Source organism: Lygodium microphyllum, chromosome 4 (assembly GCF_053477565.2).
Source record: "Lygodium microphyllum isolate KBCC chromosome 4, Lygodium_microphyllum_v1.1.10, whole genome shotgun sequence".
Classification (NCBI taxonomy): Eukaryota; Viridiplantae; Streptophyta; class Polypodiopsida; order Schizaeales; family Lygodiaceae; genus Lygodium; species Lygodium microphyllum.
The window spans coordinates 58676879-58688829 of NC_141138.1; the positions used below are offsets into that span (position 1 = coordinate 58676879).

Here is an 11951-nt window from a genome sequence, read left to right on the forward strand (position 1 = left end):
TTTCATTAAAGCCTCCCCTCTTCACCTCCCTTTTTAAAATTAAAACCCCATTCTCTTTTTAATTAAATTTATCCCCCCTCCCCTCCCTCTTTTTCATGTGTAGGGCCTAGGTTTTCTCTCTCTCTCTCTCTCTTAGGTTAAACTTTTGAATTTAAACTTTTTTATTTAAATATTTTAAAAGCTTTTTTTAATTAAAAATTTTTCGAACATAGTTTTTCACACAGTTTGAGAAGGAGATAGAATAAAAGAGAGAGAGAAAAGGAGAAGAAGAAAAATGATAAAAAGAAGAAGACAGAGAGAGAAGGGGGAGAAAGAGGAAAGAGAATAGTCTTTTTTAATTAAACATTTTTCTTCTCCCCCTCCCCCCTCTCTCTCATGCGTAGGGCCTAGGTTTTTTTTTTCTCTCTCTCTCTCTGTGATTAAACTTTTTAATTTAAAATTTTCTAATTATACATTTTAAAAGATTTTTTTAATTTAAAATTTTTCGAACATAGTTTTTCACACACTTTGAGAAGTAAAAGAGAGAGAGAAGAAGAAGAAGAAGAAGGATAAAAAGAAAAAGACGGAGAGAGAAGCGGAAGAAAGAGGAAAGAGAATAGTCTTTTTTTAATTAAACATTTTTCTTCTCCCCCTCCCCCTCTCTCTCATGCGTAAGGCTTAGGTTTTCTCTCTCTCTCTCTCTCTCTCTCTCTCCTTTAATTAAATCAAACTTCTTTCATGCAAACACCCGGACAGGCAGGGTTCAGACGGGCATTTTCTACCATAGACCACATCTTCACTCTCCGTTGTCTGATCGGCCAGACATGATTGAAGAAACAAAGATTGTATTATTGCTTTGTGGATTTCCACAAAGCCTTTGACATGGTTTCGAGAGAGAGGCTTTTTAGATGTCTACTTGATCTGGGGGTGGACGATGACATGATGTGGGGTATCTATGCACTATATGAGCGGGTTACTGGCAGAGTCAGATGTCCGCGAGGTATATCAGATCCCCTTGTGAGCACCATTGGTGTGAAACAAGGATGCCCACTCTCACCGACTCTATTTAGGCTATACGTTGATGAGATAGCAGAGTTTATTCAACAGCGAGCCAGTGGAGGTATAGATCTCAGTGGAGCCACAGTTCATATCTTACTATATGCAGATGACATTGTGTTGGTCTCAGATTCAACTCAGGGATTACAACAGCATTTATTAGCATTGGATGATTTTTGCATACAGAGAGGCATGACAGTGAACCTTGGTAAAACCAAGGTTCTTATATTCCATACATCAGCTCAGATACGCAGACAGAGTATTTTCATGGCAGCAGGAGGGAGTATTGAGGTCACTGGATCATATGTATATTTGGGAGTCACCTTTACAGCAGCTTCAGGGATTTTCTCGATGACACAGGCAGCTCGTGACCGCCTCACTAGAGGATACTCAGCATTGGCTCTTATGGAGCGACAGTGTCATCAGGCATATTTCCAGGAGCCCCGCACCAAGGGGTGGTTCTTTGATACTCTAGTCACTCCAACACTAATGTATGGAGCAGCTATATGGGGGCCAGGCCTTGCCGATTATGTATGGACATTGATGGAGAGACCTCAGGTGATCATGATATCTAGATTGATTCGCAGCAAGGCCTCAGTCCCACATGATATTGTGCGAGCAGAGCTCGCCACACCGCCCATGTTAGTCGAGGCATTATTTCAGACAGTCTGCTTCCTACACAGATTTCAGGATATGGACAAAGATCGCATTGCATACAGAGTATATATGGCATCTCAGGAGATGGCTCGAGCGGGGGATACCACATCATGGTATGCACAGACTAGAGCTTGGTTTGACAGACATGGGCTGGACATTGATAGACTCCCACCTCTTCTATATGATACTCAGGCTCCCACTTACACCCTCTCTCTCTCTGAGAGGAACAGAGTCATCAGATAGGAGATATGGCATATTTATATACAGAGGACATGGGTCAGCCCTGCACAGCCACTGCCATCGAAGATGGCACATTATTATACACAGTTCTTGAGCATATCAGAGCAGGGATTCATAGAGATTCCGAGATATATGCAGATCTATATGCCACATGGATTGAGAGTTCTTATTGGACAGCTCAGGGTATCATCACATCAGCTTATGATTGAGAGTGGCAGAGCCAGTGGCATCCCACGGGAGGAGAGGATATGCCCCCTTTCCAGATCAGAGGTGGAGAGTGAGGAGCATTTTGTTCTCAGATGCCCGGCATACTCAGAGTTGAGATCTAGATACACATTGAGCAGCTCACTTCAGGGATGTATGACTGATATGGATCAGAGATCATTTGGCCATTTTCTGGGAGAGGCATGGCACATCAGAGAGCAGAGCAGACAGCGGGTCCCAGTCAGAGAGGGGCCCACCCAGACGACTATTACACAGTTCTTTCAGACAGACAGAGTGAGAGCTATTGTACCAGGCTCCAACTAGACCTCCGGGCTCACACTACAGCAGGCTGAGGACCAGCGTACCCGACGCCGCACGAGGATCCGCGGGTTTCGGGCCCCACAGCCACACCGACAGGAGATCCAGAGGATTCTTGATCTACATCGACAGCAGACTGAGATTCGACGACACTCGACACATTGGATCTCAGATCTCCATTTTGCTCTTTCTCCACCGCCGATGTACCACATCCCAGGATAGTATATCTCCCTGCATCTGTTACATATACACATCGCACCACTTTATCACAGCCGACAGTTGTTCCCCTACACAGCCGACATTTGTTCCCCTTTTGTAGCCATTATCTGGAGTACCAGAGCTACATACGCACATACATATACACGACACTTATCACACTCACAGCACCGTATTTTCAGTTTCCAGTTTTTAGCTTTTCATTCAGCACTTTTATTTTGGATAGCTGGACCTTATCAGTTGTATCACAGTTTGTCTCATACGCCAGTTTTGGTCTTTAGAAGACGTTAATATAACTTTCTTTTCTTTCTTTCTTTCTTTCTCTCTATGATTAAACTTTTTAATTTAAAAATTTTTAATTAAACATTTTAAAAGATTTTTTTAATTTAAAAATTTTCAAACATAGTTTTTCACACACTTTGAGAAGGAGATAGAATAAAAGAGAGAGAGAAGAAGAAGGATAAAAAGAAGAAGACGGAGAGAGAAGGGGGAGAAAGAGGAAAGATAATAGTCTTTTCTTAATTAAACATTTTTATTCTCCCCCTCCCCCCTCTCTCTCATGCATAGGGCCTAGGTTCTCTCTCTCTCTCTCTCTCTCTCTCTCTCTCTCTCAAATTAAACTTTTTAATGTAAACTTTTTGTTTAATTAAAATAAGGAGAGGGAGAGAGAGAGAGAGAGAGAGAGAGAGAGAGAGAAATATACAAAGAGCAAAAAAGAAAGAAGAGGAGAGGGAGGGAGGGAGAGAGAGAGGGGTTAAGAGAGTGAGAGAGAAAAAGAAAAAAGGAAAAGAGAGGAGAGAGAGGGGGAGAGAGACAAAGAGAAGAAAATGAGAGAGAGAAAATAAGAAGAAGAGAAAGAATTATAGAGAAAGGAAAGATAAAATTTAAAAGAAAGAGAAAAGAAAAAGAAAAAAAAACTTTCTTTTTTATTAAAATAAGGAGAGAGAGAAATATACAAAGAGCAAAAAAGAAAGAAGAGGAGAGGGAGGGAACAGAGAGAGAAAGAGAACTATAGAGAGAGGAAATATAAAATTTGAGAGAGAGAGAGAGGAAAAGAAAAAAGGAAAAAAGAGGAGAGAGAGGGGACTGAGACAGAGAGAAGAAAATGAGAGAGAGAAAATAAGAAGAAGAGAGAGAATTTAAACACAGAGAGAATTATAGAGAAAGGAAATATAAAATTTAAAAGAAAGAGAAAACAAAAAAATTTAATCAGAGAAGAAAAAAAAAGAAAAATGAGAAGAGAAAAGGAAATGAGGAGAGGGGGGAGAGAGAGAGAAGAATAATAATAATAAGAAGAAGAGAGAGAAAAAGAGGAAGAGAGATGGAGACAAAAAGAAAAGAGAAAAGTCTTTTTAACATTTAAATATTTTTTGAGAGAGAGAGGAAGGGAGAGTAAAGGAGAGAGGGGGGAAGAGAGAGAGAGAGAGAGAGAGAGAGAGAGAGAAAGAGAGAGAGAGAGAGAATATAAAATTTAAAAGAGAGAAGGAGAGAAGAAAAAGATAAAATTTAAAAGAGAGAAGAAAAAAAGGAAAATTAGGAGAAAGGGGAGAAGAAGAAAAGGGGACGGAGAGAGAGAGAGAGAGGAGAAGAGAGAGAATATAAACATAAAGAGAGAATTATATATAAGAAAAAAATAAAATTTACATACTTTAAGAGAGACCGAGGGGGGGAAGAAAGTGAAAGAAGAAGAAGAAGAGAGAGAGAACATGTAGAGAGAATTATAGAGAGAGAAAATATAAAATTTAAAAAATAGAGGTGAAAAAGAGAAGGAAAAGAGAGGAGAGAGAGAGAGAGAGAGAGAGAGAAGAAGAAAAGTGCAAAGAGAAGAAAAGGAGAGAGAGAGAGAGAGAGAGAGAGAGAGAGAGAGAAAAGAAAAAATTTAAAAAGAGAATGAAGAGAGAGAGAGAGAGAAGAAGAAAAAAAGGAAAAAAGAGGAGAGAGAGAGAAGGAAAAGAGAGGAGAGAGGGGGGAGAATAAAAGGAGAGAGAGAGAGAGAGAGAGGAAAAGCGGGGAGAGAAAAAAAAGGAGAGAGACAACCAGGAGAGGAAAAAAACTAAAATAGAAGGCAAAGAGAGAGAGAGAGTGAAAATTAGATAGGGAATTTTTGGGGGGAGAGAGAGAGAGGAAAAAGAGGAGAGAGAAAGATGAGAAATGGATTGTTGAGTGAAGTTGCCGTGTGATAGCACGGCAACCTCGCTTGTCGCTTCGAGGCAGTGAAGCTGCCGCGAAGCGGCCTAGCGTTCTACGTGCATGAAGCGCACGCAGAACGCTAGTGTATGTTAAAGAGCGATGTGCTCTATGAGCTTTTCCATAGTTAGGTCAAGGTGTCATGCATTTTGTGTGGTGGATACCACTTTGAAAGCACAATGTACTTTATGGTGGATTCTACATTTATAGGGTTGCTTTTACATATATGCATCTCTCTCTCTCTCTCTCTCTCTCATATGCACATACACCATACATGTATATACAATCACATATATACATACACATATATATGCACATGTGCATGCACGTGCACGTGCACACACACACACACACACTCTCTCTCTCTCATTGACCCACCCACCCACCATAAAGGAGTCTTGAAGCTCTTAGTTGAAGGTACATGAAGTTTAAAAAGTAAAAATTTCATGATGAGGAGACAAGTTAATACCTACAAAAGCATACACAATTACTTGTTAATAAGAGTAAGACACACGATTTGGTTTCATCCAAAAAAGTGATTGAGTCAAGTGACATTTCATTCGTGCACTTGAGAAGATGGGTTTTTGTCTAATTTTCTACCAAATGGTAAAATGACCTCTTCATGAATGTGTGGCATTTATGCTCTACATTAATTGTTACTTGAAAGAGTCCTTCACTCTTTATAGGTATATTTTCCAAGGATGTCCATTTGCAGCCCTTTATTTGTAACGATTTTTTATCCTTTACTTTGTAATCTCGATTTATAGGTTGTTGCTAAATGAATTGAAGGCCTACCTTTGCTAAATGGTACTTTTTTTCTCTAGACAAATGTTAATTATCAAAAAGACCCATGGATGTTGTAAACCTTGGGTTTGAAAAACACTGGCGGGTTGTGAGATTCAATCAGGGTGGAGATTTCTCTAAGGCAAAAAATTGTGTGGCTAGTTCAAAAAATTATGCAAAAAATGGAATGCTAGGCCCAATTTTTTCTTGCTATATTTGGTAAGATACTGGTCTTGAAATAGGTCCTTCAATCTTATACTTTTTTGTTGCCATGGTGTCTCTTTTGAAAAATCTACATGGGAACATTTTGTGAAAGTATTTAGGAAATTTCATTGGCATAATGAATCGCAACAAACTTGGCATTTTGGCTTTTGGTCTCAAGTGATGACTAAAAAGGAGCTTGGTGGATTGGCCTTTTAATCGCTCTATGAAAGAGTTGTCAAAAATTTAGTGTGAGATGGTTGCATAAGTTGCCATACACTAGCCAACAATGGGCTATTCTTATGAGAATTTGGGCGTTTATGACTCCTATAAAAAATAAGGTTTGGCAAGATTGGAGTGGATTTACATGCTATTATTTGTGTGAATATAGAATTAAAATTAAGGCTTCTGACATGATATAATTGTTGGTGGATCATGGAATAAGATCCTTGTGCTAGCTAAGTGGCATCATCCTTAGAGAGGAGAATCCTCTCTTAACATGTCCATCTAGTTTCTAGCTTTAGTCATGACTGATAACAAATATCTCTATTAGCTTAGCTCGAAGAAGGCATTCAATCCATAGCATCAACATTTAATGACATGGAGTGATTTGTGGGACATCATCACACTTGATTGGATTTCGATACATGTTGCTAAACAAAGGTTTCTTTTGACTAAGAAAGAGAAGTCCTAGCTCACTTAAGCCTTCATAAAGGTCAATTAGAATCATATATGGTTCAATGAGGTCCCTATCTCTAAGCTTATATCAAAACATGAAATTCAGAAAGAAGATTCGGTGCTTAGAGCACATGGATTTTGGGTCAAACTTCATCATACTCTTTCTACTAAGAAGCTTAGAAGCTTGCAACTCCTTTTGCAAGGTACAACCTAATGCTCTAGAGAATAAAAACGGTGAGGCTATCTACTCAAGATAAAGTAGGCAAGTGTAAACAACTAACATGCATTGCCTCCTTTGTAAGGGCTTTGAGGAAAATGAGTTCCATATTTTTAGGTCATATCATGCAATTTAGAAATGTTGTCTAAAAATGTATGGCTAGTTGGTTCAAGCCTAGCTCCATGATATAGCAACATGAAAAATGTCTCTATTGTATGCCTCCCATATTCTTTGAGCTTTGGTCTCATGGTGAAAAGTGTAGCACTAGTTAAATTTTGAGAGATAAGAAATGCTCTTATGTTTAAGGGCAAGCCATGGATTGTCTTTGATGCCTCTACCCATTTTGAGAAGTTTTGTGACTAGGAGATTGCTTTACTTAGAGTTAAGCCTAGGGATGATTATTTGGAAGTTGGTGCTACAAAGTTACAAAGCTCTACTAGAGCTTGGACTTGCTTCTTGTAAGGTCATCCACATCTTATTTTCATATGAAATTGATTTCACATTTTAGAATGGATTTTAATAGTAAACAACTTCCATTTCTTCCAAAATCTCATTTTTTGTACAAGAGGAAGTGCATGCATAAATATGTGATCACATGCATAAAAATGGATTTTAATAGTAAACAACTTCCATTTCTTCCAAACTCTCACTGCATAAAGATGTGATCACACGCCTAGTATCAATTCAATTTAGTTGTCGCGAGTGACTCAAGTGAGTGTTTTCATCGAAAGGGTTGAAGATCAATAACTCCGAAAAAGACACGTGACCAACTCCAACGACCGGATGAGGTGAGAGTGGATGGGGCAATGCCCTCCATTCATTCAATTGAGTTAAACGGAAGTCGAATTACGTGCCTCTGCTCCTACAAATACCCATCTAGTCTGTTGAAGAATAAAAATCATCGGCTTTGAACCGGCTCACTGCCTACAACAGTTAGCAGTTAGCACTGAGCAGGATCATGTTATCAGTAGGTACGTAATCATTGTTCGCCTGGACGTTCATCATGTTCATGCACAATCGCCGCCTGTCTGTATAGAAATGCCGCACTTTATATCATCAGCTATGTCTTCAGGTATCAGTGATTCATGCGGTCAGTAGCTGGATCAAGTAATTGGCCACCTAATCATATACTAAAATACTTGTGCATAATGCGTAAGCCGGAATTACTCTTAGAACTTCCATGATCTCATTGTTTTGTCTAATCACTGTTAATGATAGGACGAACTCTTGAAGCAGCCATGCAGCACTTACCCTATAGTCAAGACGTCCTAATTAGCGGCCTGCGGAATGATGAGTTCGAAGCGGAGGTAGATGGCAGCAGGAGGCCAGCAGACATAACGATGATGTCGTCCCGGCTGGAGCAGACGATCAAGCAGAGCCAAGAGTTCCTACTGTCTCTGCAGTACCAGGAAGGCTACTGGTGGGGGGAGCTGGAGAGCAACGTCACCATAACGGCGGAAACTGTGCTCCTGTACAAGATACTGGGTGTGCAAGACGACCAATATCCCAAGGAGAAGATGGAGAGATACCTGAGGAAGCGGCAGCGCGATCACGGGGGATGGGAGCTGTTCTATGAGGACGGTGGCGAATTGGGCGTTACGGCGGAGGCTTACATAGCCCTGCGTCTCCTGGGCGTGCGCAAGGCGGATCCTGCTCTGAAGAGAGCTCTCCGGTTCATTCTGGAAAGAGGGGGGATCACGAAGACGCGCATCTTCACCAAGCTGTGCCTGGCGCTATTGGGGTGCTTCGACTGGAGGGGGATACCCTCCCTCCCGGTGTGGTTCATGCTGCTGCCCAGCTGGTTCCTGACCAGCATCTACGAGATGTCCAGCTGGGCGCGGGCATGCACTGTCCCTCTGATGGTGGTGTTCGATAAGAAGCCCGTGTTCTCGGAGGTGGTGGCTCCCCAGGCCTTCGACGAGCTGTACGCGGAAGGGCGGAAGAACGCGCCGAGATTCGCCAAGTCCGAGGGCAAGTGGACGGACGTCTTCTTGGCGATCGACCGGGCCTTCAAGGTGGCCGAGAAGCTGAACCTGGTGCCCTTCAGGCGGTGGGGGCTGCGGAAAGCCGAGAGATGGGTCCTGAAGAGGCAGGAGGACACCGGCGACTGGGCGGGCCTGTTCGCGGCCGTGTTCTATTCCCTGCTGTGCATGAAGACGCTAGGGTACGAGCTCACGGATCCGGTCATACAGCGCGGCCTCAATGCCCTGCGAAACTTCGCCATGGGGACGAAAGAGGAGTACTGGGTGCAAACGTGCGTGTCGCCCGTGTGGGACACGGCCCTGGTGGTGCGCGCCCTGGTGGAGTCCGGGCTGGCGCCCGACCACCCGGCGCTGCAGCGGGCGGGGGAGTGGCTGCTGCAGAAGCAGATCACGCAGCCGGGCGACTGGGCCTTCAAGAACGCGGCCATGCCGGGCAGCGGCGGATGGGCCTTCGAGTTCGTGAACCGCTGGTACCCGGACGTGGACGACAGCGCGGTCGTCGTCATGGCCCTGCACGCCGTCCGCCTGCCACCCCACCGCGAGACTGTCAAGGAAGGCGCCATATCCCGCGCCGTCGAGTGGATAGCCTCCATGCAGTGCAAGACCGGTGGCTGGGGCGCCTTCGACAAAAACAACGACCAGAGCTGGCTCAACGCCACCCCCTACGGCGACCTCAAGGCCATGATCGACCCCAACACCTCCGACATCACGGCCCGGGTGCTCGAGATGGTCGGCCGGATGAAGCCGCGTGAGCAGTACTGCACCTGCTTGCCCCTCCTGGACTCCATCAACAGAGGCATGGCTTATCTCAGGAAAGAGCAAGAACCCGAAGGTTGCTGGTTCGGCCGATGGGGTGTGAACTACATCTACGGCACCTGCGGGGCGATGGTGGCGTTGTCCCTGGTCGACCCTTCCTCCCACCAGGAGGAGCTCTCGAAGGGGGCACAATGGCTGGTACAAGTGCAGAATGCGAGCAATAACGGTACCAGTACGTCGGGAGGCGATGGAGGATGGGGAGAATCGTGCCACAGCTACAATGAACCTGCCCTAAAGGGCAAGGGGGATATCCCTAGCACGCCCTCTCAGACTGCCTGGGCACTCATGGGGTTAATGGCGGCCGGGGACACTTTGGGCAAGTACGAAGTGGATGCTATTGAGGATGGGATCAGCTATCTTATTCGAACCCAAAGGAGAGACGGGTCTTGGCACGAGCCTCACTTCACCGGCACTGGCTTTCCTGGCCATTTCTACCTCCGCTATCACTTGTACGCTCAGCATTTCTCTCTCACTGCGCTCGCCCGCTACCATGCTCGTTTGCACGCCAAGCAAATCACGTGGGCTGAATATGCTGATCGTCGTTCTGACACTCAACCTAACAATTAGCTCAATGCATCTCCTGCACTAGCTAACTTCTTCAGCTAGCAGCAGCTACTCGTATTCTATTCGTATACCTATACTCATAGACATCTTAATCGATACTCACTAGGCTAGTGTACCGCTGCCCTTCTTGCTGGGTCTTCTATCCATTCCAGAGCTTGCCCACACCGTCAAGGGACCAATTGACTATCATCTAACAAATCCCTCCTTATAGCTTTTTCTTCCAAGTGAGTTCTACAAATACCCTCTAATAGGCAAACTTTTTACATCATATGGAGCTCAAAGGAAAAATATTAGAGTGTTTTGATATTTTTATCAAATGGCAAAGGGCTCGCAAAAGAGTAACATTGAGGGGCCAATAGAGTGATACTAAGGATGCATTGCTTTAAGGTTTTGCAAAATCTAAAATACAAACAAGCTTACATGGGTCAATTGTTTGGCTCATATTAAGTTCATTTGTAATGTTTAAAAAATTATATCATATTGTTAAGTAGCTAGAAAAGTAACATAAATTGTCACTCAATTGGGGTGGGATACATGTTCTTTTTAAGAGGTGTCACTTTATTGGCCTTTTTATCCTATAAGGTAGAATGAAATAATGTGTGGTGAATTATCCTAAAAAATATGGTCGCATCTCTCCCTAAACCAATCAAAATTCTTTTTATATGTGCTTCAAAGATGATTTGAAATCAGTATATTAACTTTGAAGTAAATACTAACTCTTAGGCTAGTTACACACCGAGGGAAAACCCTGTTAAGAGAGAGAGAGAGTACGAGAGAGATACACAAGACATGCTCCCAAAGAATGATTCATATTGATGTAGAGTTAGTATATATAGGTGAGACCCAAGTCAAGTGAGAGATGATATATATATAGTTGTAACATCCCCACTCAAACAAAGGTCTCTGGCTGCGAGTGAAAAAACCCTTGGGGAGAACAAGGGAAAAACGCGAGCCCCTACACATACCTACGATACAAAAATGATTTACTATAAAGTTTTCTTGAATACAATGATACATGCCTCAATCAGTGAGACAAGAACTTAGAACAATACCAAGTGCATGTCGTAATGAACTAAAGCGAGCTTCACTAAGAGCTTTTGTGAAGATGTCTGCAACCATTTGATCACTGGGACAATGCTCCACCATAATGGAACCTTTCTTGACTTCATGTCGAACATAATGATAATGAATAGCAATATGCTTTGATTTACTATGTTGTATATAGTCTTTGGTAAGACTAATAGCACTTTGGCTATCACATCGAAGAGGTGTACTAGATGATGAAGGATGTCCCAAATCTGCAAGTAGTTGTCGAAGCCAAACTAGCTCGTGAGCTGCTAATGATGCAGCAACATATTCGGCCTCAGTTGTAGAAACCGCAACATATCGTTGTTTCTTGCTGGACCAAGAAACCAAACATCCATTTACAAAGAAACAATGCCCACTTATAGATCACATGGATAAGTGTGAACTTGCCCAATCAACATCTATATATCCAATAAGGTCAAGAGAAGTTGAAGAAGATAAAGAAGAATCCTCTCGACGACAATAAATAAGACCAAATTCCTTAGTACCCTTGAGGTACTTAAGAATACGTTTTGCAGCACTCCAATGAATAGTGGAAGGGGAAGAAAGATACTGTCCCAAAAAGATAGCTGCAAATAAAATATCTGGTCTTGTGTTTAAACCAATAAATTGAAGACAATCAACAAGATTAGCAATATTGTCGGTGTCGTTGAACTTGAATACCCAAACAAGAATGTATCTCACCAAGATCCACCATTTCAAATGCAGTCGATAAAAGCTTCTTCATAGCATCCAAGAAAGCAATATTATTTGACACAAGAATAGTA

General features: G+C 42.7%; 1 protein-coding gene and 1 pseudogene across 1 annotated transcript; both read left to right on the plus strand.

The window, feature by feature from the left end:
* The first annotated feature begins 717 nt into the window (after positions 1-717).
* LOC148037082 (uncharacterized) lies at positions 718-5661 on the plus strand (annotated as a pseudogene).
* Positions 5662-7576: 1915 nt separating this feature from the next.
* Positions 7577-10584, plus strand: LOC148037083 (dammaradiene synthase-like). Its single transcript, XM_087677235.1, has 2 exons — positions 7577-7707; positions 7955-10584. The coding sequence occupies exons 1-2, from the start codon at positions 7695-7697 to the stop codon at positions 10099-10101; spliced, it is 2160 nt and encodes a 719-aa protein (XP_087533361.1). The 5' UTR covers positions 7577-7694; the 3' UTR covers positions 10102-10584.
* Positions 10585-11951: the final 1367 nt, after the last annotated feature.